General features: G+C 42.4%; 1 protein-coding gene across 2 annotated transcripts in view; it reads right to left on the bottom strand.

Moving 5' to 3' along the window:
- LOC141272443 (myosin light chain kinase, smooth muscle-like) overlaps positions 1–25,945 on the bottom strand; it is a 63,186-nt gene that overhangs the window by 21,783 nt on the left and 15,458 nt on the right. The window contains exons 2-8 of one of the 2 annotated variants that reach the window (XM_073683174.1): positions 22,819–22,941; positions 21,703–21,879; positions 20,456–20,572; positions 18,856–18,990; positions 11,393–11,428; positions 9,471–9,598; positions 6,827–6,980 (exon numbers count right to left, since the gene is read on the bottom strand). In XM_073683174.1, the coding sequence (XP_073539275.1) occupies positions 6,827–6,980; positions 9,471–9,598; positions 11,393–11,428; positions 18,856–18,990; positions 20,456–20,572; positions 21,703–21,879; positions 22,819–22,941 (870 nt within the window). Of the gene's footprint in view, positions 1–6,826; positions 6,981–9,470; positions 9,599–11,392; positions 11,429–18,855; positions 18,991–20,455; positions 20,573–21,702; positions 21,880–22,818; positions 22,942–25,945 lie in introns of those variants that run through there. The other variant, XM_073683175.1, reaches the window with a different exon arrangement.

Genomic DNA, 25,945 nt, shown 5'->3' with positions numbered 1-25,945 from the left:
GTGGGGTCCAAGCTCCATTCTTGGCCAGAGAACAGGACATGTATGTGCTCCATCACCAGAGAGATGGATAGTAGTGTCTGAAACAACCATGTGATCTTACTTTTCTATTCCTTTAACCTGTAACTTAAAATGGGACCACCGAAAACAGCCGAATGGATGTAGTGGGGAAAATGCACTCCAGTCAAAAATGGAGCATCGGGGGCCAATGTTTTGTACTTCATAAGTTTCTGATGCGTAGACATCTGTTGAATTATTCTTACATTTTTTTTTATTGAAAAGGGGCTAAAATGAAAAAGTCTAGTCATTATGTGACTGCAGAATTGTGACAGTGTGTAATGTGAACAATGTCATGATTCCCCTGTATTCTCCTTGTGGATGGGAGGCCTACCTAAACACATGTGCAGATTAGACTCAAGTGCTTCTCTCAATAAAAAAAGAAGCTGGATGAGACCAAACGGCACTTGACCACAGTGTACTAATGGCATATATGTAGCTACGTGCCCTCCCACCCAGACGGGGAATACAGGGGAATCATGACAATGTGCGTATCACACACGGTCACGATTCGGCACTCTATGGCTACAGACTTTTTATTTCAGCCTGGACATATTATATGACCATATGATTAAAAACCTATACACATACTCTACATGGACAAAACTACTACATGGACCATTTTCCTACTCCTATGGCATTAATACCAATTTGGTCCCCACTTTGCAGCTCTAATAAGCTTCCACTTTTCTAGATAAATGAGCAAAAATTCCCACAGACACTTTGAGAAGGCTGTCAACAATATTTTTCAGAAGTGCATTTGTGAGGTCAGACACTTTTGGGAAGATGGTCAAGCTCACAATCTCAGTTTAAGTTCATCTCAAAAGGTGTTGGATGGGGTTGAGGTCAACACTCTGTGCTGCCAATCAAGTTCTTTAACCCCTTTACCTCCGAGGGTGGTTTGCATGTTAATGACCAGGCCAATTTTTACAATTCTGACCAGTAACTTTATGAGGTAATAACTCTGGAACGCTTCAACGGATCCCACTGATTCTCAGATTGTTTTTTCTTGACATATTGTACTTCATGACAGTGGTAAAATTTATTTTATATGACTGGTGTTTGTGAAAAAAACGGAAATTTGGTAAAAATTTTGCAATTTTCAAACTTTGAATTTTCATGCCCTTAAATCGGAGAGATAGGTCACACAAAATAAAATTTCCCATATGTCTACTTTACATCAGCACAATTTTGGAACCAAAATTTTTTTTGTTTTGTTTGGAAGTTATAAAGGGTTAAAAGTTGACCAGCGATTTCTCATTTTTCCAACAAAATTTACAAAACCAATGTTTTTTTTTTTTTTTTTTTTTTTTAGGGACCACATCACATTTGAAGTGACTTTGAGGGGCTTTCATGACAGAAAATACCCAAAAGTGACACCATTCTAAAAACTGCACCCCTCAAGGTGCTCAAAACCACATTCAAGAACTTTATTAACCCTTCAGGTGCTTCATTTTTTTTTTCTTCCACATTCCAAAAATTCCTGTGAACATTTATTTATTTATTTTTTTCACAAAAATGTTGTTACTTTAGACCCCAATTTTTTATTTTTGCAATGGTACCAGGAAAAAATGGACCCCAAAATTTGTTGTGCAATTTCTCCTGAGCACGCCAATACCCCATATGTGGGAGAAAACCACTGTTTGGGCGCACGGCAGGGTTGAAAGGGAAGGAGAGCCATTTGACTTTTTGAATGTAAAATTTGCTTGAATAATTAACGGACGCAATGTTGCGTTTGAAGAGCCCCTGATGTGCCTAAACAGTGAAAACCCCCCACAAGTGACACCATTTTGGAAACTAGACCTCTCAGGAAACTTTTCTAGATGTGTGGTGAGCACCCTGAACCCCCCCAGGTGCTTCACAGAAGTTTATAACATGGAGCCGTGAAAATAAAAGAATCAAACTTTTTCCACAAAAATTATGTTTTAGCCCCAATTTTTTTATTTTCACAATGGTAACAGGGGAAAATGGACCCCAAAAACTTGTGAAATTTCTCCTGAGTACGCCGATACCCCATATGTGGGGAAAATACACTGTTTGGGTGCACGGCAGGGTTCAGAAGGGAAGGAGCACTGTGACTTTTTGAATGCAAAATTGGCTGGAATCGAGAGCGGACGCCATGTCATGTTTGGAGAGCCCCTTATGCGCCTAAATAGTGGAAACCCCCCCACAAGTGACCCCGTTTTGAAAACTAGACCCATCAAGGATTTTATCAAGGGGTATAGTGAACATTTTGAACCCAGAGGTACGACACAGAATTTGATAATATTAGGTCATCATGTTGAATAAGTTGTCATTAGTCTTGAGTGCAAGTGCTCGCTACTCGAGTTTGCATCGGGTACTCGAGTATGCATCATGTATCGCGGCTGCCCAAGTGACATGCTCGAGTCCCCACCCCGCATGTTTCACAGTTGTTAGACACCCCAAAAAAAAAAAATCCCACACATACGAGGATTGCTCATGCATGGCAAGCAATTCCAGTGAGGTTTTTATGGCCGCAAAGCATATGGGGCAGAGACTCGAGCACCTACAATACTCTGTGCATACCTAAGCATCCGATGCAAACTCAAGTAGCGAGCACTTGCACTCAACACTAGTCGCCATATTGTCATCATTTTGTTTTCTTTACTTTTGAAAAAATCCCAACCCCATCCCTAGAGTTTATTTTTTACGCCGTTCCTCGTGCGGTGTAAGTGATTAGACGACTTTATTCTTCGGGTCGGTGCGATTACAGCGATGCCATGTTCATATCGGGTTTTTCTGATTGACAGCTGTCACACACTAAAAGACTCTTTTTTTTTTGCAAAGACTAGTTTTTGCATCGCCATATTTTGAGAGCTATAATTTTTCCATACTTCGACCGACAGTCATGGGACGGCTTGTTTTTTGTGGGACGAGTTGACGTTTTTATTGGTACCATTTTCAGGCATGTGACATTGCTTTCTATTCTGAATTTTGGGAGGCAGAATAAACAAAAACCAACAATTCAGGAACTGTTGTTTTGGGTTATATTTTATGCCGTTCTGTGTGTGGTAAAATTGATAAGGTAGCTTTATTCTTCGGGTCAGTACATTTACAGTGGTATCACATTCATCTAGTTTTTTTTGTGTTTTGGCGCTTTTACACAATAAAAGCTATTCTATAAAAAAAATTATAATTTTTTGCATTGTTTTATTCTGAGAGCTATACCTTTTTTATTTTTCGGCTGATGGAGCTATATGGCGGCTTTTTTTTCCGGGACAAGAATGTTTTCATTTTTATTTACATTCGTCTTTTTGATCACGTTTTATTCCATTTTTTGTTTGGCGGTATGACTATAAAATATTGTTTTTGGCTTCGTTTTTCATTTATTTTTTTTTACCGTATTCAATAAAGGGTTTAACTAGTGGGACATTATTATAGGTCAGGTCGTTCCGGACTCGGCAATACCAGATATGTATACTTTTATTGTTTTTTTTTTTTTTTCAGAATAATATTTATTCATGGGTACAATATATTCTTATTTTTGGGGGATATTTTTTTTATATATATTTTTACATTTTATTCCCCACTTTCTGATACTTTAACTTTTACACTTTGTCCCACTATGGGACTTTCATTTTTTCACCCAGATCGCTTGCATAGCATAGAAATGCTGCAGCAGCATCTCTATACTATGCAGGCTGCAGCCCTGTGCACACAAGTTAGACCGCGCACTGAGCACGGTCTACCTAACATCCTGCAGTCTGGTGACCCGGATGTCGTCATGACGACATCGGGTCACCATGACAACCACCGGGACCCCGCACAAACAGCGCGGGATGCCAGAGAAGAGTTAAATAAGCAGCGCTTACCTCCCCGGAATGCTGTGATAGACTTCGATCACAGGATTTTGGGGGTTAATGTGCCGGGAGCGGTGCTGGCCCGCTCCTGGCACATAGCTGACACCCGGCGGCAATCGCCTCACGCGGCTTGTGTGCGGACGCGATCACATTCTGCGTAATAGTACGTCCCTGGCCCACTGGGCCCAGGGCACAAGGATGTACTATTACCACAAATGTCAGAAAGGGGTTAACAATAAGCTTCCTCAACCATTCTTTTATGGATCTTGTTTTGTGCACTGGGCATAATCATGGGGGAACCAAAAAGTTGCTTCCAACTTTGCGAGAATAGTTTGGGGAAGGCCCAATTGGCCAAAATGTCTTGAATGCTGATGTATTAAAGAGGTTGTCCACTACTTTATCATTGATGACTTATCATGAGGATAGGTCATCAATGTCTGATCTGTCGGCTTCTGACACCCCCCACCGATCAGCTGTCCTCTGCATCGCCGGCCAGAAATAGTCAATTGCGGAGCTGTGCCGTCTTCTGATAGTGCCTTGGCTGGGTACTGTATATCTGCCTCCTATTGATTTGAATAGGAGGTGGTAGTGTTGTACCCGACAGCGGCTACTTTCAGAAGACAGCAAAGCTCCACATTTGAGCATTATTAGCCAGCAGCCGTTGACACCGGGAACTTTATATCGGCAGGGGTGCCGGACTCCGACTGATCAGACAATGATGACCTAACCTAAGGGTAGGTCATCAATGATAAAGTGGTTGTCCACTACTTTAAGATTTTCCTTAACTAAAACTAAGGGTCTAGGTCAATCCCTAAAAAACAAACCTATAGCATTATTCCCTCATTAAATTTTACAGCTGGCACAAATCAGATAGGCAAGTAACATTCTCCTGGCATTCACCAAACCCAGACTTGTACACCAGACGACTGTCAGATACAAAAGTGTGATTCCACAAAATATTTTCTTTTACGACTTTGGAGTGCAGTGGCGGTTCTTTACATCACTTTATCTGACACTTGGCATTGTGCTTCAATATTCAGCAGTACATCTGTGAATTCATGATACCATAAATAAAATGTAACTCCCAACTCCAGCAGCACTTATTCAACTCCACATAACGACACAGATATTGATGAAAAATCTTACTTTTCAAAAAGGGATGGACTCATTTATGCTGAGCACTGTACACACACACACACAGTTTTGTGTACAACTCCATAGTAATTTGTCATACAGTGCATAAATAATTAAAGCAATAGACAACAACCTGGAGGAATGTGAAGAGGTGGAGATACATCATCAGTCTGCAGAGGAGGACACATCAAAGCAAACCATGGTGGTGAGATAGTCAAAGAATGATGCAATGAAGTAATTTATAAGTGCACTGTAATTTCTTTGAAATATATCAACCAGCCCAACCATAAGGCTATGTGCCCACGATGCAGAAATGCTCCGGATTTTTCCTGAGCATTTCTGCATCTCCCTGGCAGAAAAAAACGCATGCGGATTGTACATGCGTTTTTTCTGCCATTATTATACTTACCTTCTGATGGCCCCCGGAGTCTTGATTCGATGCGTCTCGGCTTGCCGTCAGCTCGCGGTACACTGAAGGACCTGCCGTCACATGACTAAATGACGTCAGTGCAGGTTCCTGAGTCCACCGCGATCTGCCGGCAAGCCAAGACAAGCATGCCGGTTTACAGGTTCTATGGTACCCGGGTCCAGAGGAGAGTCTCTTCTCCAGACCCGGGTACCATCTAGATCCAGTGATGCAGATTCCATGCGTTCCAATGCAAGTCAATGGCGGCGAAAACGCAGCACTTCTGCAAAATAATTGGCAGTGCTGCGTTTTTTTCCACAATAATAATCCGCAGCATGTGCACATGCGTATTATCATTGGGGAACATGGCAGGCCTTCTACCAAGCGTTTTAAGCGTTTCTGCAGCGGAATTGCCGCTGCGGAAACGCTTAAACGCATCATGGGCACACAGTCTTAATCACACTTTCGCACATGGCATTTAGGTAGAGAGTGACTTCTACCCAAAAGCCATAACACCCCCCCCCCCCAATTACATTTTAGGTTATCCTAGGATCCATTGCATGGTCAAAATAAAGTAGCTTGCTGCACTAAACATCCTAGAACGCAAAGCCCGAAATGCGTTGAGAGAAGAGCAAGATTACATTCTGTGACTGTTACATTGAACTTTAAAGAAGCACTCCTCCCAAAGTTTTTATCCTCTTAATATATTGCAATCATATTATACAGCATTGTGTACTTACAATTACTCATTTTGCCTCTCTACCCAGTTATTTCTTCTTTTCTCTGCTCTATGTAGAAACAGGAAGTGTTTTGTGCCATGCCGAAATCATTCCCCTCTTCAGTTCCTGACCAAGATGCTCCCCATCTCCCCTGCCATTGACTTGTGCTGTGACTAATGAGTCACACAGGCAAAATTGTTCTCCTTTTGCTACATAGAGCTTAGAAGGATTCAGCTAGACAGCTTTAATCATGTGATGTCATAGACCTAATGGAAAAGAGAAGAATTAACTGAGTAGAAAGGCAAAATGAGCAATTGTAAGTACACACTGCTATATAATATGATGATTGCAATATACTAAGAAGATAAAAACTTTGATGGGAGGAGTGCTCCTTTAAATAAGAAGGACATTTTCAAGGATCACTTCGTAAGTGCTGGACGCCTCCTCTCTTGTGGATTACATATTGTAATGGTAAATGGCTTCTTGATGTGCCAGTCATGAAACAGAAAAGTAGCAAAGGCTATACTATACGTTTCTTTTTATGGCAAGATATTAATTTACACATTTTAAATAGGGGGCAGAGTAACTTTAAATACATACAGGTTATATTATCCAATGAGCTGCCATAGACAATGCTGCCTTTTCTAGTGCAGAATTGACCCATGTCTTCCGATTCCACGCCCCATACTCACCCACAACAGCGAGGCTTGCGTGATGCTGGATGCTCCCGGTCTGGTCTTGCACGCACAGTGTGTAGTTCCCGCTGTCTTCCTCGCACACTTGTCTAATCACCAGGCAGCTCTCAGTCTCAGTCGTCCTTACAGAAATACGAGGGCTGTCAACAACCTCAAAAATTGAAAAAAGTAGAGTATTAGGAGAGGATAAGAAGATGAGGAAAACTGTGCAGATTCATCTATGAGTTTCCCTAATCTCGCTATACCCAATGTCCTGTGTGTATGTGAGAGGAAGGCAGATTAACACTTCACGCTGGTGTCATTTCCCTCGTAGTGTTCTTCACAATTTAGAAGTAAAGAACACTTATATGGCAATATATAGCATTGCTATTTTTTACTACGTTAAAATTACCAGCTCAATTAGTAGTATTCAAAGTCTATTTTTTTCTAAACAGAACATTTTAGAAAAGAATTCTGAAAATCCTTCTCAGAAAGCCAATGGCATCTCTTATAGGGGATGTAAGAGAATAATAAGAAAAGGTCATCTCCTCCTACCTATCAGACATAATGCCACTCTTGTCTATGAACTATGAACCAATATGGTGGCTTAGCCTTATTAAAACTTAATGGAATAAAGCTGCATAACCACACTCAACCTATAGACTTGAGCCTTTTTTGATATCGCAGACCTGATTCTTCTCCATTATCCAGACACCACTGCCATCCCAAAGCTATTGGGTGGAGTGTTGTAATGAAGAACAATATTTGGGAAGAGCCTGTGTAGTCCTCTTGGGTGCAATCACCCATCCATGGTGTTCATAGAGAGATCAAACCACCCTTCGGTGGAACTACCCATTATTAGTGCTTCTGCTGGTGTTAAGGGAGCACCCTCCTTCTTGCCTAGGGGGTGATCAGACAAAGAGTGGGACAGGATAGCATGGATGGCTCAGCTGTTATAGGGATGCCGCCTCTGGGACCACTTTCTCTACTATCATTTGGGGGATAATGAGAGACAGGCTGTTGATACATGGAAGGGAGGGCACTGGCATTAGTTTAGGGATGGTAGTGGCATCCAAATAGTGGAAAAGCACCAGGACCCTTTTTTCTAATCTCCTGTAAACCTTCAAAGCTCAGTCCCAGTTCAGAAGCCAAAATTGGACCCACAACCAAATCGACAGAACAATTTGCCACTGTATAAATATTACACCACGACATTCAAATGTGGCGCCCCTACGGGTCCAGTCGCCACAGAGGTACTGCATCTCAGCCAGAGGTGTGGTACCACACTCTCGGGTAAGGAGGGAGCACTACCCGGGACCCACACACCCACATCCAACACCACATCACTCCAGTAGGGAAGGGCAAGATTGCTCCTGAGGGAGAGCACAGTCCTTGTCCCTGTCTGGAGGAGGGAACTAGGTAGAGGAGGTGGGTGGAGGAAGTAGTTTAGGGGAGCACACAAGGAAGGACTGAAGGTAGAGGGGACCACGTAGAGTGACAGTGACGTGGGTCACATGACAGACAGTATAAAAAGACAGGTAGAAACATCTAGAAGCGCCCAGTGAGTGAGGACTGTTGAGGAGTAGGGTCCAGACAGAGTGAGGGCTCAGTCAGAGGGGCCCAGTAGGAGAGAGTGACAAGAGGAGCGATGGAGTCAGAGAAGGGCTCCTAGGGGCACGGGAAGTGCGGAGTCCACCTGTGTGCCCAAACTCACATCGACCGTAGTCGGGAGAAGGGATCAGGTCGCAGTAGGGGACCGGCCCAAGACTAGTGGAGGACTGCAAGACTCAGCTAGCAAACCGGAGGCTGCGGTATCTCTAAGTGCCGTAGCCAAAACACACAGATTCGCTGAAAAAGGTGGCCATATAGGACCAAGGGGACAGAGAGCACATCGTCCAACAAGGCCCGCGGCCACTAGCTCGTGACACTGAGGCGCAGGTCAGGATGGAGAGAGCCAGCGCAGAGAGCGACGACCCGGGAAAGGTACACAAGAAGGGGGTCCCGATCAAGTGCACCCAAGCTATCCGAGAGTTGGCTGGATCACTTCCCCGGAGGACACAGGACTCGGTGGGCTGTTATAACCTGCTGGCAGTTGTAACCTGGAACATCATAAGAACTGTGAGTAAAAACTTGAAGACTGCACCCCGCTGTGTCCTTGACTTAACTGCTGCCTTGCACTACACCAACAACAAAGCTACCTCTTTAACTGCCCTGGGGCCTAGCTCTACCCGTGGAGAGCTGAACCATCTCTGCTGTGTCACCAACGGCCCCAGTGGATCTGAACAGCAGCGGCGGCCACCTATAGCCGCATAACACGGGTGGCGTCACGAAAATTTATCCCCAAAACTTAATTCCCCTCTGCTATTGACCGCCTGGGGCCATGGACCGGGTCACACCACCGTGACTACCCTAAAAGAACCGACCGGCCCGGCGTCGAGTACTCCAAGGCCACAGGGGGCGCGTCACAAAGAACAAGCTACTGAATACACGTAGCTGCTGAAGGAAGATATGGAAGAAGGAGAAGCACATAGATATAACCAATTTTCTGACATTGAGATACAATGACTTTCAATTTCCAGCCTAACGACAATGTGTCTCCAGTGAGAAGCCATATAACATCCGCTCACACCCAGCTATAAATCACATATTCAGTTTTCCGTACCGGTTTCTTGTTCCGCACCCACGAAGCAGCCAGTGGGGGGGTTCCCTGGATTGAACAGCGCAATTCTGCCTGCTCCCCTTTCTTCACTTCTACATGGGAGAGAGCCTCCAGGATCCTTAAACTATCCCCTGTGAGGACATAGGCAGGTTATTTTTCACTACTTTTTACCACAATATTTTTGAAGGGGTGGTCCAAAATAGGGATTTAGGATGAAAATTCTATTTAATGACATAACCTAAGCTATTTTCAAATATACTTAAATAAAAAAAATTCCTATCCTTCAACTACACCAAGTGCTTTTCTTTTTTTCTCCACCCCCCCCCCCCCACTTGCTTTTGTAGTAACTGGCCGGCAACAGTGCGTATTCAGAATTAACGGTGTGCGGAGACCAGCTCCGCACACACAAGTGAAGTCACTTGCAGGAGGTGACGCTGGTCTCTGCACGCTAGGTATCCTTACAACGACAGCACACTGTTGCCGCCTCGTTACTACTGATCTGAGCCGGTGAGGGAGCGCACTGTCATTATGCACATCGCACAGTGAACATCGCGCAGGGTCAGCCTATGCCCCCTGATGACGCTTCTTTTGAGGATCCCATATTGCACTGGGATTCTCAAACAAAGTCAGCAAAAAGGAAGCAGGAGCCAGAAAAAAAAAAAAAGTGTAGTTAGGGAAGGATATTGAATCTTTAATTCAAGTATGTTAGAAAATAGTTTGATCATGGCATTAAATAGATAGGATATTTAGGATGAAAATTAATTTATATAAAATCGGGCCAACCCCTTAAGCTCCTTTTGTTTTACATGGCAACGCCAACATTATCTAAGCACAGCAGTATATGCTGTGGCAGGTCACGCCGTACGTTATTTAAATTAAAAAAAGATTATATAATTTAATATTAATATATATATATATATATATATATATATATATATATATATATATATATATATATATATATATATATATATATATATATATATATATATATATATATATATATATATATATATATATATATATATATAATTTTGACCCATACTCAGAGAATGAAATGCATTTGGATTTGCATCTCCTTAAAGGGTCTATTAAGGCATGTGGACTCTAATCTAGGAATGGCCATTTATTTGCATGGCTAGTATGCAATACTACCAAGTGAATTTCTGGGTTAAACTTTCCAGCGGTAATGGTCCCTTTAGCAATAAAGAATGTTAATAGTTACAGATTAGCAATTTGGAGGGAACAATCGGGGAAGAATATAAAGTGTTTGGGTTCATATGCATATGAAAAGGTGTGTGTGGAGCGGGAGAACTGCAGTTATACCTGAATCTCAATATTGTGAAGAACTGGCTACACTAAAGGGGCTGTCCACTTATAGACTTTGACAAAATATGAATACTGTATCCGATCAAAGCAGAATCAGCACAGTTTCTTTTGGGTTTGATAAAATGTCAATGCAGAAACAGTGCCGGTCCAGGAGGGGAGGTTTTTTTTAGCCTCCCTGGGCTCGTTATTATGGGGTTGTCCAGTAGTGCAGCATAATGTGTCACTTACTGGGCTGATTGATGTAGTTTTCATAATCTCATACTGAAAATCACTGTTTTATCACTAGAGGATTACTTGTTTTGTTGCCAGGTAGTCCAACCCCACACACACCACTGATTGGTAGCTTTCTGTGCATAGGCAGAAAGCTACCATTCAGTGGTGTTATACAGAGCTAAGCATTCAGAGAACTGCTAGATTTTCAGCAGATAAAATCTGTTTTATCAAAACAGTAACCAATAATATAAGTGATACATCACTGGAATCAGGGTCTCTGCACCTACATCATATTGCAAAGACCTAGTGAAGAATTCCCTTTAAAGCCCTTAAAAAAAATGTAAATCTATTAGAGGAGAACAGAACACTAGGTGGGAACTTACCGGATCTATGGGGCCTTCTCTTTGGAGAAACCGGCTCTATAAAACACAAAGTGTAATCTGAAATTAAGCTTAAAATTTACAGGAATGAGTATTAAACTAAGTAGCCAGAAAAAAAAAAACAACGTATATTTTTACCTGGCTTATTCATTAAATATAAGGCTCAGATAGAGTATGCACTCATCCCAACCTGTAGAGTATGCACTCATCCCAACCTGTAGAGTATGCACTCATCCCAACCTGTAGAGTATGCACTCATCCCAACCTGTAGAGTATGCACTCATCCCAACCTGTAGAGTATGCACTCATCCCAACCTGTAGAGTATGCACTCATCCCAACCTGTAGAGTATGCACTCATCCCAACCTGTAGAGTATGCACTCATCCCAACCTGTACATTGGGACATTTGAGTTTCCTCAGTATCTTTTTCCCCCTGTATTGGAGCAGGTGGGAAAGCCAAATTCCTGAACACATTTTTCAAGTGTATACCCAGTAAATGATGTGAAAGGAGCCCAAATTGTTAATAGCATAATCCGTGCTAGAATCCAGTGTCTTTCCCCCAGAATTTGTCCCTTGGAGCAGCCCTTATGAAGAGCATATTGTCTATGTACTTCGTTCCTCAACCCAAAGTACGGGTTACTTGTATTGTGTAAAAATCATTATTTCCATAGAGAGGACTGTCCTGTAGGCAAACGTAGGTTCAAAGTGGGCAGCACGGTGGTTCAGTGGTTAGTGCTTTGCAGCGCTGGGGTCCAGGGTTAAAGTGTCACCAAGGACAATATCTGCAAGGAGTTTGTATGTTCTCCCCGTGTTTGCGTGGGTTTTCTCCCTCATTCCAAAGACATACTGATTGGGGGCTCACAATCCAAGTTCCCTAAAGGGACAGTGCCGATCAGGTCTGTAAAGCGCTGTGGAATTAAATGACGCTATATAAATGAATGAAATAAAAATAAAGTAAAGCTTTTGGGCTTTAATGCTCTGTAAGACTTAAGACTGGCCCTACACATTAGATAGTCATCATTCGAACAAGCCCTCAACCTCACTCCTCTAACCCACACATGCATAACTGAGCATGTATACAGAAAAACTGACCAGCACATCCAGACTAGTATACAGGTACCAGCTAAGACCTAGTGAGTCCCAATAGGGTCAGCGCCGATATTGTCTGAAGCGCTGTGGAATTAATGGCACTATATAAAAGGGAGTAAAATAAATAAAATATTTGAGACAGACCAAAGGCTGAATTGGTTTTCGATTTCAGAGAAAAATCCACATCATAACCAGTGTCATTTTTGATGTGTGTACGTAGACTACTGTATACCCTACCTATAACTATTAAGCTAACAAATAAAGTTACACTGTAGTACTATAGCCTGAAAACATGAAATCATGAAATATGAAATTCATTAACGCTCTAGAAAATAGGAAAAAATGAAGATACTTGGCACATAATTTGGCCAATTCATGTATGCCCAGCAGCCAAATTATGTGCTAAATATCTTCATTTTTTCCTATTTTCTAGAGCAGTAATGAAATAAAAAATTTCATATATTTCATGTTTTCATGCTATAGCGCTACAGAGTGCTACTTCATTTGTTAGTGATGTATGGAGATGGCTACTGTTTGGAAGTGACTTGATATTTGTATAACCTACCATGTGCCATTCAGAATACTGGCATATTATTAGTGCCCACTTAGACGGATTGATATCAGCCTAACGAGCGCTGATCAACTGTATATAAAAATTGGATGGCGTTTGCTTACTGTTCTGTTACCATCAGTTTTCACCAGTCTGTGTAAACAGAACAATCATTAATATGATTTTTCTGTCTTCATACGGCATCATTTTGCTTGCAGCACATCCCCCTCCCCCCCCCCATTTACGCCGGGAGATCTGCTGCCGATGATGACTTATGACGGTATAAACAATCTCGCCACCTGAGGAATGAGCATTTTGTTGGTTGATTGGGTTTCACCAACATGTTTACACAGGCTGATAATTAGGAATGAGAAAAGAATGATCACTTACTGATTATCTGCATGTCGAAGCGTACCTTTATTCCTTTGTGAGAGAGGAGCCTTTAGCTTAGGTGGCTACCCCTCTACCCACCTAAGCTTAGTGACTCAACTTGGGTCTAATGACTTAGGTTATATTCCTGGACCTTTGAGTAACCAGGAAAGAGTCATTTGGTAAAAATCTATGTTCATTCACCCTATAATTGACAGACCACCTCATGAGGTTATCAAGAATGAAAAATCACCCAGAGGTTTCTATATTTCCATAATCAACTAGGGGCTCAATTCCTCATTGATCTACTGTACATTGAATGCCAATTCATAAGACAGATCTAGAGAACATTAGACGGAGAAACAGTCAACTTTATGCCACCAAGAACATTTTCCTATGATTTATGCTAAGCACAGAAATACCATTTCTCATACTACACACCTAACAAACTTTAGGCCATTATGACCAAAAAAAAGGGATTAGACTAAATTGAAGGCCAGTCATGGATGGTGGTGTCCCTCAATGTTAAAATTTATGGTTTACAAAACATCGATTTCAAGTGTCACAATTATTATTATAGCAATTTTAAAAAGGACCTTTTACCAGTTTTAGCATGTTAAAATTGGCCACAACATGGAATAGTGGTTGTAACAGGGATTAGTCTCCGGAGGCGTGTACTTTTTCCCTTTCATGAAGTTTACCAATCATAAGCAAGATGCATAATGTAGTGGAAAAAAAAAAAAGAACATGCCACCAGAAGGTGGAAAGACCAAGTCTTCTCCTGTGAGACATGTAATGACAATACAATATTGAACTTGATCCAGTCACAAAATTTAGGTAACCTCCCTGGTATATATTTTACTTTTACACATTTCTCTATAGCTAAATGTAAACATACAATAGACACCGCTATCATTTAAATACTCAGTGGAATAAAAAAAGAAACCTTAATCTCCTGTGAAACCAAGTGCAATGTTAGCAACTGACCAATATGATCAGATAACATCAAAGATGCCAAGAACAAGTTGGAATTTTTGCTTTCTGTTAATACAAACACCAGTGATCTACAAACAAATCAGTTACTGGGGTCAAAGTCCAAAAAGTTCAAAGTCCAAACAAAATGATGTCAGAACAGAACAAGTTGAGAAAGGAAACTTTAGAATGCGGAATATATGTAAAAAAAAAAAAAAAAAAGCACAAAATCAGACAACATGCCATCATTAATCCACGTTTGCAGAAGAAAGTACATTGTTTAAGCATAAGCTAACAACTTAAGATGCAAAAAGGCACAGGTTTAGCTGTAGTGCAATATTCTAGTGGTGAGGTCAATTCAAGCAGGTCATATGGAGGACCATTTGCCCCCAGTCTGACCTGCATTCTGATATTTTTTATTGTTGGGACATGCAAATTGCCTCTTCAGAGAGAAAGAAGACTTGAACTCTAGCGCCACCTATTGAAAGTAGCAATCCTAAAAGGCAATATCGATCCTTTAACGAGCCTTGCCACATGACAGGATAAAAGCAAAACCAGAATCTCCATTTGTAGACACGTGTTTTGGGGTGTCACCGCTCCTCAGCATCAAGCAAGAGATTTCATTTGGCTGTATGGAGAGGCCAATGACTGGGTTATAAGGTGGTCATTTCTCTCCTTGTAGAGAGCGAAATGCCCAACATGCCAGTGTAAGAAATGCTCCCCAGAGGAGCACTGCATGGCCTATAAGTCTCCTTACATGGCATGTCACTCTCCACAAGGAGAGAAGTTACCCCTTAATACTGGGATATACTGTCACTAGGCAAAGATCCAAAATGCATTTTTGTGCATGCATTTTCTTGTGCATTGTGTGTTTTTAGAGCACTTTTATGTGTTCTTTTGCACATGCTTTTTCAGTGCGTTTTTTTTTCCAGATTGTACTATGTATTTTTTCTCCTCTATTTTTTTGAATTACGGTACATATTTTGTTGTTTTCTCATGTTTTTTCTATGGATGTTTCCTCCTAGAGTTCCGATACCACTGGGGTGTGCTCATGATTGGATTCCATTACTATACCAAATTTCATTTAGATTAATTAGCCCACTCCTGTGTTAAATTATAACCAAAAGGTGTACAAAAAAAGGGGAATACTATTCCATTAAAAACACCAAGGGCACTTGATGCCAGAAACACATTGGTACTATGGAATTTTCATGGGATTGGCATTACCAGTGTTAAACATTTTGGAATAAAGCATTGAAGACATTTTAAATATACATTCCTTAAAACTGACCAGCATTGGATTTGCAAGGTGCGCCAGGACAGTGGTGAGATTCCAAACCCCACTGGCCAACTATTTTTAACCCATGGTTTTTCTTGCTACTTTGTTGTACAACAGGCACATGGAAGTTATAGGCACATGCATCAAGTTAAGCCTGAAGCTGGTGCACGCAATTCAGATGCTGCTGGGACCTATGGAATGGTAAAAGAGGAAAAGAACCAATCAGCGCCGACATTGTGTAACACAGAAGCACTGCGGCGATCCCGGTGCCCTGTCCTTTGTTCACTGACTGCGCCATCAGCCTCATCTTACATATAATAAGGAGAAGTTTTCAGCAGCAGTTGCAATTGTGCAGGTTGGAAGCCTCATAGCCACCATGGCTCGTTTAGCATCTGTTAAGAGTATGTTCTGCATTCTCAACTCTAGAGAACATTTTGTATTCTTGGAGGTGTAATGTTTACACCACACACTATCCTGTGACCCGACATAGGAAACAATTATCAACATTGTAGAAAACATTGCTTAATAAGAGCTCAGCTAAAGTCGGCCAAAGAGGAGTTATTTGAGGCATTTACTCTTGCATGTGCCCAAAAAGGCGGATTTTGACCATTTTCTTCGATCAGCCACTTGTGTGTCAACAAGCTAGAGTTTTGATCGGTTTTGTCCAAAATCTGAGTTTTCTAAAAAGAGATTATAGATTTTTGCAGTTGTATAAGGCAAAATGTCAGTGGGACAACTGAGCTGGTCTACTAGAGTGTCAACATAACAGTGTTCACAGATTCAATCAGCAACCAGCAGAATTGCAAATGCAGCTCTGGGCTGCAACTCAAGATTAGCGACCAAGCTACCATAGACTTTAGAAGCTAAACTGTATACCCATTACTCCAAACCCCCTCCCAAACAGGCATGCCTCACTCACTCTGAAGAGCAAAAAATGGTGAAAGCCGATGCCAGACACTCAGAGAATGCTTATGCTCTCTGAGGAAAAAATGATTGGGCATATTAAAATCCAAACAGCCCAATCAACTGCCATTGGAATGGGGGAGGGGGGGAGGGGGTTGAGGCCCCATACAAATTAGACAGTCGGCTAGTCCTGTGAGTTTGGCTAACAATCATGTGTATGGCCTCCAGAACTCATCAGTGCTAAAATGCTTATGCTTAAACAACCGGTAAGCTACATGGTCATTACAGGTAGCATGCAGTATGTACAGAGCGTGCTTTGGAGCGGAGCTCCTTCCATACTGGGCAGAGGCCAGCAGGTTTTCACAGAGAGCAGCTGCCTCTAACTGCAGTGATCAGGGCTAGCTCCGAAGTCATTTGACCATTTAAATGCCATTGTCAAACTACTGATGAAGGTGGCTGTGTCCACCGAAACGCGTTGTGTGTATTAATAAAACCAGTCCTTTTATTATTTTTGCCCTGTTATTGGCGCTCTGGTACCGCTATTCATATTCACTGATTAGCAGCATTTAAATGGCCTACTTACTTGTGAGCTTGCACACTGGCTTCCATCAGTCCACCGCGATGCAATCGCAGGGAACTGATGTCACCATGTCATCTGAGGGGGCTGCTGAAAGCCCTCATGGCTGCCATTTTGCTCCTATGAAATGCAGCCTCAGTCTGGCTTCATAGGAGAATGTAAGTTATACTATATACCGAACTATTGCTGAAAATCAGATGAGCGATCAAACGATTGCAGGTTCAAGTCCCCTATAGGGACTAAACAAATTGTTAATTATAAAAAATGGAATTATGGGTCTTTTTTTCTCTCACCATATCACTCCATTTGGAATTTGCCCCCCCCCCCCCCCCAATTTTCAGTTTACGGCACTTGAAAGACCAGGAGGGAAAAAACAAAAACGACAAAAATTAACAGGTCTTGAAAGGGTTGAAGTAATCTATGGTAGAAGTCCCAAAAGACTCCTCACTATCAGCCTCGCATGTCTGTCCATGGAGAATATTCATTTCAAGATCAATACGAATATGACATCATTGTGTTGTTGCTTGAGAAGTGTTTATTGTTCCTCACCAGGGTGCGACACCATGAAATAATATAATTAACTCTCATGAAAATAAATATTTGGTAATTAAACAAAAACATATCAAATCACAAGGCAGACGAGTGGCTTACATCCCTGGGGGGACTAAAGGTTTATTGTTAATGCAAGCAATTGCAGATATACGACGTGGGACTGGTGTGTGAATACCCAGAAGACCGGGTACTATCGTCAATGCAGTTGTCAAATGTCTGGAACAGGAATGCCTCTAATTCTGGGTGGAAACGTTGCATATTACCACTTTATATACCTGTCAAACTCTGCAGTCCTGATCAGCCGGTGTATAGCACTTATACAGAATACAAATACCAGGCTCACACAGAAAACAAGTACATGTGCGATATTCTACACTAGGGATTTGGCGGTTAAACAACTATTTTTGTCTTCCATATAGAAATGGACTTTATGTGCCTCTATATAAAAACAATAGGTGAACAGAGGTATAGTATGTGCCCATGGCTGGCTACAGGTGCTGTGCTCATCAGTACAACACTACACACTAAAATCAAAAAGGCTGTGCTAGATAAGAATAATGTATTTCAGATCAGTGAAATTTGTTCTCGGATGTAGACGACATTTAATAGAGCTACATTGCGCAACTCCACTCATTCAACGTGTAGCGGTCACTACCGGGTACTGCAGAACAGTTCTATTCAAGAGTGTAGCAGCCGCAGTGACGTTCAGTGTGTAAATCCTGCCACTGCTAGAGCTAATAGCAGCTGATCGGTGGGTGTCAGACCTCCATCGCTATAGTATTGATGACCCATCCTAAAGACATCATATCAAATAGCCTGGAGAACCTTTTTAATCTTAGCTACATTTCTTATCAACTTTCTCTCTTTACACTTGGTTTTAAACTACAGGGTTCCTGTTCTGGAGGAAAAGCTCTGGAAATATGGTGTTATCGATTTAGATTTTTTAAGTTCATACCAAGTATTTTGTAACTATATAACATAACATTTCTACTAAAATTGCTTTTAATCACCATTGCCCACCCAAACTACAGGAAAGCAATAATTAAAATGTGCCTTGTCCCTATCAACTTGCCAGTTATCAACTTTAACTATAGATTACTTCTAGTAAACCTTTCCCTTACTCATCGTAAACTTGGCACACCTCTACGATCTCAACATTTACTATAGGCTCCTACCTTTAGAAGGACTGCCGGCAACGGGCTCAGAGCTGAAGGACACAGACTGAAAGTTTCGAAGACTGCTCTTCTTGTGCGGGGACTCGAGTGCAGTACAAGATGCTCGCTTTCCTTCTCTCTCTCTGTTCTCCCAAGCTGTGAGAAGAAACAGGAAAGTCACTTCCCACCGGACTTAGGACATGCAATAAAATATTTTATCTTTGCTGTTTGTTATTGCAATGCAATGTCTGACATGGTTTTACATCAGTAAAATTTTTGGTGTACAGTATAAAGAAAAAAAAAAAAAAAAAGAGAAGTTCCACTAACATGTTAGGCTATCTTCACACAATGTTTTTTCCCCCAGCATTATTTGAGTGAGCCTGCTCTGAAATACCCTTGAAAGAGCACTCGAAAAACACCTGAAATAATCTTCCTATTCTATGTAAAAATGACATTCGGGCTTTCGAGTGTCTTTTAACCATGTCAAAGTTTCCAAAAACATCAAGTGGTAAAAAAAAAAAAAAAAGTGAGCGGACCATCCTTCAGGTAAAGGGAAGGCCAACCCCCCCCCCCCCCCAAAAAAAAAAAACTAGTGTACTAGTGTTTTCTTCATAGCTTATTGAATGTCAAAAAAGTCTGGAAAATGCCTAAGAAAAAAAGTTGATAGAGAATGTTAACGGGATGCTCCAAGAAATGTAAAAAAAAAAAACTACTTGAAAACCTAGTCTTTTTTGCCACCCTATAAAAATACACTGTGTGAACACAGCCTTATGCAAAAAAAAAACACTGTTATTTGGAAACAGTCACAAAGAGCTGTTGATCGAGCTGTCATTCTCATGGTCTCTATAAAGGGCTTTGACCCAGATTCATCAAGGTCGGCGTTGTTCATGCCTGTCTTGATGAGGGGACAGTAGAGTCAGAGTCATAGGGTGCAGTCATACAGCCACATAACAAGGACGACGATGGCATTGCAATGCTCGGAATGGCCGTCGGCTCTCGTGACCGCATGTATGTCTATGCAGAAACCAGGCTCGGGTTAGGAGAGCCGCCGGCCTGTCTGAGCACTGCGATGCCATCGTCGTCAGTGTCTGACTGCGCCCTTAAAATAATCAGATGAGTCTTAAAAGTGGCGTGCGGCTTGCCACAAATCTTACTCCAGTCACAGACTGGAGTAAGACTTGTGGTGTAAGGAATTAGCCGAGTGGGCCTCACCATGCTCCGTCCCAGTTTTTTACCTCAGCATTGTCCATTTTGGCAGAGCTGGCTGAAACTGCAAATACCAAAAGTGGCTACATTTTTATGCAACCTTGTATTGTGCAAAAACTTTTGCCTTTCAGAAATCTGCCGTAAACACTTTGATGAATTGGGGCCTTTTAGTGCACAGTTCTCAATATACTGCGAGTCACACCCGTTCATTTCCATTAGAATCCGTTCACATAAATGCCAGAATAAGTATTCATGTGCCAACCAGAATATTAGTGTGGTGTGCTATGTAGAGCCATGATATCTCGCTATTATGGTTATAAACAGGTGCGGTAATTTATCATGAACCCTATGAAAGATTATGGCAGATTTATGGCATCTAAGCAGAAAGAAACCGCAGACATAAAAAAAACTTTACCTTTTGAAGTGGTGGCTTTAACTTTCTCGATGTCTGGGGTAGCAGTAGGGCCGCTTTCTGGTTCAGACGCCTCTTGTACGGTAGCGAGTGGTCCGTCTGTAACCAGCCGACTGGTAGCTGAAAAACCACTAGAGGTCAAATGCTGGAAGGGCAGAGAGTTAGGTGTTGTGCTCCCAGTCTAGTATAAGGGACTGCTGCCCACAGATATGCATCTCCCCTCATAGGCTTGCAAGTAACCTGTATGCCCTGAGGGAAGGAAATTCTTAAGGTGGGGGGGCTCAGAAGGGCGAGGAGGAAAGCAAACATCTATGTGGGTGACTAGAGAACAAGTGACATAGATCGACAATGATCTCACCGGCAGCCTAACAATAAGAAACCGTATGAGGTTCCTTTTTCATTGTAAGATATGAGCATAGTGCAAATAAAAGGTCCTAGTCACAAAAAGAAGTGAACCTTACAGAACCTCAGCTCTTCTACTCTGGCGACCAAGATCATTGTATCTGGAAAGAGAAGTGTCCTCTTGCTTTTATAAGAATTTCAAGTTTTATAGGAGAACAGGTATTTTTTAAACTGATCAGTAAATTTAATATGGAAGGGGGGGGGTCCTCCATTTAGGGTCTTCGTCTCCAGATCCTAACGAAACGATCTGAAGAACCTGTCTTGGCCTGCATGACACAGGAAACCCATTTATCAGAAGGAGACTGTGCAAGGCTTAATTTTTACTGTGGGAACAGGGAACTAAAACACCAATACGGCTCATTCAGTGATTTTTCTTGTTCGCAAAAATGGATCGATTTTCATCAGTGTTTTACATAGTGACAATTACCAAGACAAAAAAACTATGTTTTTTTGTGTACAAGAAGTTTTCCCAAGCTTCACCAAACAAACATGAAGAAAAAAAAAAAATTTGAACATGCATATGCCTTGCACGTGGATGGCATCAGAGTGTGGTTCCATTTATTTATTTTTTCATGGACCCATAGACTTGCTTTGGCGAGTTTGATCCAATACTGTGGCCAAAATTAGACATGTCTGTGTTTTGGTTCACAAAAATCTACGGACATGGGAACAGTGCAAAGACTAGAATCGGTATGAGTGCCATCTGTGAAAAACATGGATAGGACACATGAAAAAAAACAAGTCTGAATGAGGCCTTACAGTGAGGTTTTCCCACAGACTATGCAGCATGCCTAAAAACGCTGTATTAAAAAAAGTGTGGCAATTTCTATATAAATTTAGGTTCTCACCATTGGGAGATGTGGATAGGATTGGTACTGGAGACTTGACTCTTCGCACACATAAGTCGCCTCCATTCTGAGGGCAGAGCTCAAACATGACCGTCAGGTATTTGTCGGTGGTTTTCACCACTTGGAGGTTACAGGTTGGAGGTTGCATCTTTCTTGAAGTCACGGTAATTTCAGACACTGAGTGAAAGATTGCAAGGAGTTAGGATACATTTCTTGGACACATACATTTTAAGCCCATTTACACAGGCCATTTTTGGCTCATTATATATTGAGCAAATATTTAAGTCAATTGGCGCTCCTTTAAGCGCCTGATCACAGATGGCAAGACAAAGTGATGGGAACAGAACGATCATTAATATGATCGTTCTGTCCCCATACAGCATCCATGTTGTCGGCAGCACTGTTTACACGGGGGGTGTGCTGCCAACAAAAAAGATTTTTATGCCAGCGTCAACTATCCGGTCAACTGACGAACAAGAACTGGGATTTGAATTTGTTTAAATGGAGTGATGGTCGAGTTCCATCACTCCGCTGACAGCCTAAGGGACTGATGAAGACAGCTGAGTAACAGCACAAGACTATGTCAAGATCAACCCCATGGACAAAGAATGGAGCCGCGGTCTGCATGCTTGACCATCACTCTACTGAACCAGGTGGGGGGGGGGGGGGGGGGGGATTGGGGGAGTCTACAGCCCCGTTATGTTCTGAGGTCCCAACAGCTGGACCGCCATAATCCTCAATTTATCATGTATCCTGTGAATAGGTGATAAGTTATGGTGAGCCATCCCCTTTATAGTGCTTGTATGGGATTAGACAAACTTGGCAGCTTTTTTTCCCCTGAAAGTGTCACTTGTTTATGGGCAGTATTTGGTATTGCAGATCAGCCCTTTTCACTTGACTGGAGTTAAAATGCAATTCCAGCCCAAGGACAAGGGGGCGCTGTTTCAAAATAATAATAAAAAAAAATAAAATAAATATATATATATATTATATATATATATATATATATATATATATATATATATATATATATATATATATATATATATATATATATATATATATATATATATATATATATATATATATATATATAATGAGGTGGAGGTCCAATACCTTCTTTTCTAGTGTCCTCTGCAGTCTTAACTACTTTACTCTCCCAGTTTTTTTCCACTTTCATGTGCAGCTCTCCAGGTAAAACCATTCTTTTTGATTTCTCTACAGATGCACAAAACAAGTCTAGAAAGGAAAAAATATATATTAAAAAAAGGAAAAAGCTTTTAAAAATAATCTGGTCAGGAATTCCAGTGCACGTTGCAGTTATTTACCAAGTATTTGTAAATCTTGCAGTATCAGTCACAGTGCTTCAATATACATGGGAGATCATCCCCGAATGATCATTTACAATCATTACCCCATGTAAACAAACCCAGCGATTATATGATGGATGATAATTTGCTTGTTTGACAATGAGGAATAATTATATATATATATATTATATATCTCATCAGAACATCCCCGTGTGAAGACAGACATTGGCCTGATGCTTTTAATTAAAACTGCATGGGGGAGGGGGTGGCAACAAATGAGCTTATGAAAACCCCAATTATGTAAACCTATAAAACATGAGAAAATCGGCAACAATTAACTTGCTATATCATTAATAGGCACTTGTTACAATAAGTTTATATACCTGTTTGAAAGGGCGTTCAGAGCAGACGTGGCCAAGGTGAGGCCCACGGGCCATATCCAGCCCTTTGGCTGTCTCTGTCCAGCCCATGGGCCAGGGACAGTCAAAGAGACAGAAATCAGATGCAGCACTGGCGATAGCCCTCCTTAGGGGCTGGCGACGGCCCTCCTTGGGGGCTGGCGTTCTTTGGTAGTCTGCGCCTGACCTGTGTAAACACGTACATAAACGTGACAGGTGCACACAGTACATCACACGCTGTGCGTGTCCAACTGCTCAGTGTGGGCCTGTCTGCCAGCCCTGGTTACAGTCTACGTGCCCGTTTCCAGCATTGCCATTGCAGCACCCAGAGAGGATTCACCACAGCACTGTCTGAGTTGCACATAGTCAAGTCCCTGCCGTGCTGTCTGAGGGCCATGGCAAATGTCCATCCAAGCATACTGAATGATCCAAAATAGCTCTTTTCTCCTGGCCCAAAGTGTGGTTCGGAAACAGAATCAGGCTTAGGCCACGGCCCCACTATCAGTATTCGGTCAGTATTTTTTCTCAGGAGCGGGAGACAAAACCAGCTGAAGAGCAATAAGAGAAAAGGTATAATAGAAACAAGTCACCAATTCTGCATTTATCATCCACTCCTGGTTTTGGCTCCCACGCCTGAGAAAAAATACTGACTAAATACGAAGCCTCATTGTTTCTGAATCACACTTTGGGCCAGGAGAAAAGATATTTGGACCTCTTGTGTATGTGACCTGTGGATCCATCGATGTTGCATGAATAAGACTTATTTATTCCACATGTATGGAGTCACATTTCATATGCAGGAGTGTCGAGCCCAGGGGATGGGGATGACTCGGCTCCCGGGTCTTGTTGCCTGATTCCTGGGGGATGTCGCGGTAGTCGGCTCCCGGGCCCGTACCCTGGGCCTCTCTTTTAAAGAAAGGGGTGAATAATTATGGTTATAAGTTCGTGACGCCACCTGTGGTGTCTGGTGAGAATCACCAGCGCTGCGGCAGCCCACTGAGGTCGGTGTTAAGGCAGCTTGCGTGGTATAGCTCCCCACAGGTGGAGCTAGGCCTCAGGGCAGCGGGGAAGAAAGGATGCAGGACAGATGGGACCCAGCCGAGTCAGAGCAAGAACAGGGACAGACACGATAGTCACTTCAGTACCTTTTACTGATGTTATTCAAGGCTCAATCCGGAGCACTGTAGGGTGAAGGGTGCATATCAGGATCCTCCCCAGTGAGCGGGTATAGGACCTCCTGTTTCTTGCCTTTGTGTAGTAAGTTTCTGACCTGCCTGGAGCTAGGCCTAACTTTGTCTCTGTCCTGCACCGGCTGACTTTGTGCTAGGGCCTTCTCTTTGAGTACGCGCTCCCAGCTTGCAGGGCCTCCGTGACTCCAGGCTCTGGTACGTATCAGCTCTTGGGTGATCCTGGGACCTGAAGTCTTCCAGGGGTCTCCGGTTGTCTCTACAGGGGGGGTATACAACCCTGTAGACGTGGACCCAGTGTCCGATATATATTTTCTGGGGTGAGCTTGTACAGCTCCTCTGCCCCCGATGCTACTCACTCCTCTAGCCTTCGGCCTACTCGGGCCCTCACTAGGCTATACACACTGGCAGCTAGCTGGCTGCTTCTTCTGCCGCTCTGAGCGTCGGCAACGCTCCTAGCTCACTATTCTGAGCTGCAACTGAGTCTGACTAACTGACTATGCTCCACTGCAGGATGACCTCTCTCTGGCTCATCAGCTGCAGGAACTCTCTCAACAGACTATACTGAGCTCGACTCTGTATTCAGATCTGCACTTGCTGAACTCTCCAGAGGAATGGCTAGACTAGACTCTACTGGCTAGCTCCACCTTCCCTATTTATATCCCTATCGGGCTCCCTCTGGTGGTCTGAGGTGGAAGGTGGAAGGTGGGGGTGTGTGTGTGTGTGTGTGTGTGTGTGTGTGTGTGTGTGTGTGTGTGTGTGTGTGTGTGTGTGTGTGTGTGTGTGTGTGTGTGTGTGTGTGTGTGCTGTGAGGGCCTCTTGTGGAGGAATCCGTTCATGCACCCCTCTAGGATCTGTGGCACTAATGCACAGCAGGGGCACCACAGGAGGTCCAAATATCTTGTTACAATTTGAACACATGCATATTAATTCCATAATCATCATGTTGTACACCTTCCATTATATACCCCAAGACCTCTACATTAAAATGCGGAAAAAAAAAATGTATATTTGCTTTGAACAAAGCCGCTACAGGAGAAAAGTATACTTTTTTTTTTTTAAACGTTTCCATTACTACAGCTCACATCACCGCTGCTGCGAATCACTAAGCTCAGCAGATGTAAACAGAATGAACTGCTGAACTCCATGTTCGGCTGCAGCGGTGAATTCTACGGTAGTTGGGATATCATGACTGCAGCCAGTAAAACAAAGACCAGTGCAGCAGCTAAAAGGCAGTGATGGAACCGTGGCGGGCGAGTACCATCCAATTTAATTATTTTAACCCAGTGCAGACCATTCAAAAGGCAGAAATCTATAACTGGGAAACACGTCTCCAGCAGTCTTATGC

This window comes from Phyllobates terribilis, unplaced genomic scaffold (assembly GCF_046119375.1).
Source record: "Phyllobates terribilis strain yellow unplaced genomic scaffold, ASM4611937v1 Scaffold_5__5_contigs__length_657084704, whole genome shotgun sequence".
Classification (NCBI taxonomy): Eukaryota; Metazoa; Chordata; class Amphibia; order Anura; family Dendrobatidae; genus Phyllobates; species Phyllobates terribilis.
This window is presented reverse-complemented; position numbering and strand designations above follow the sequence as displayed.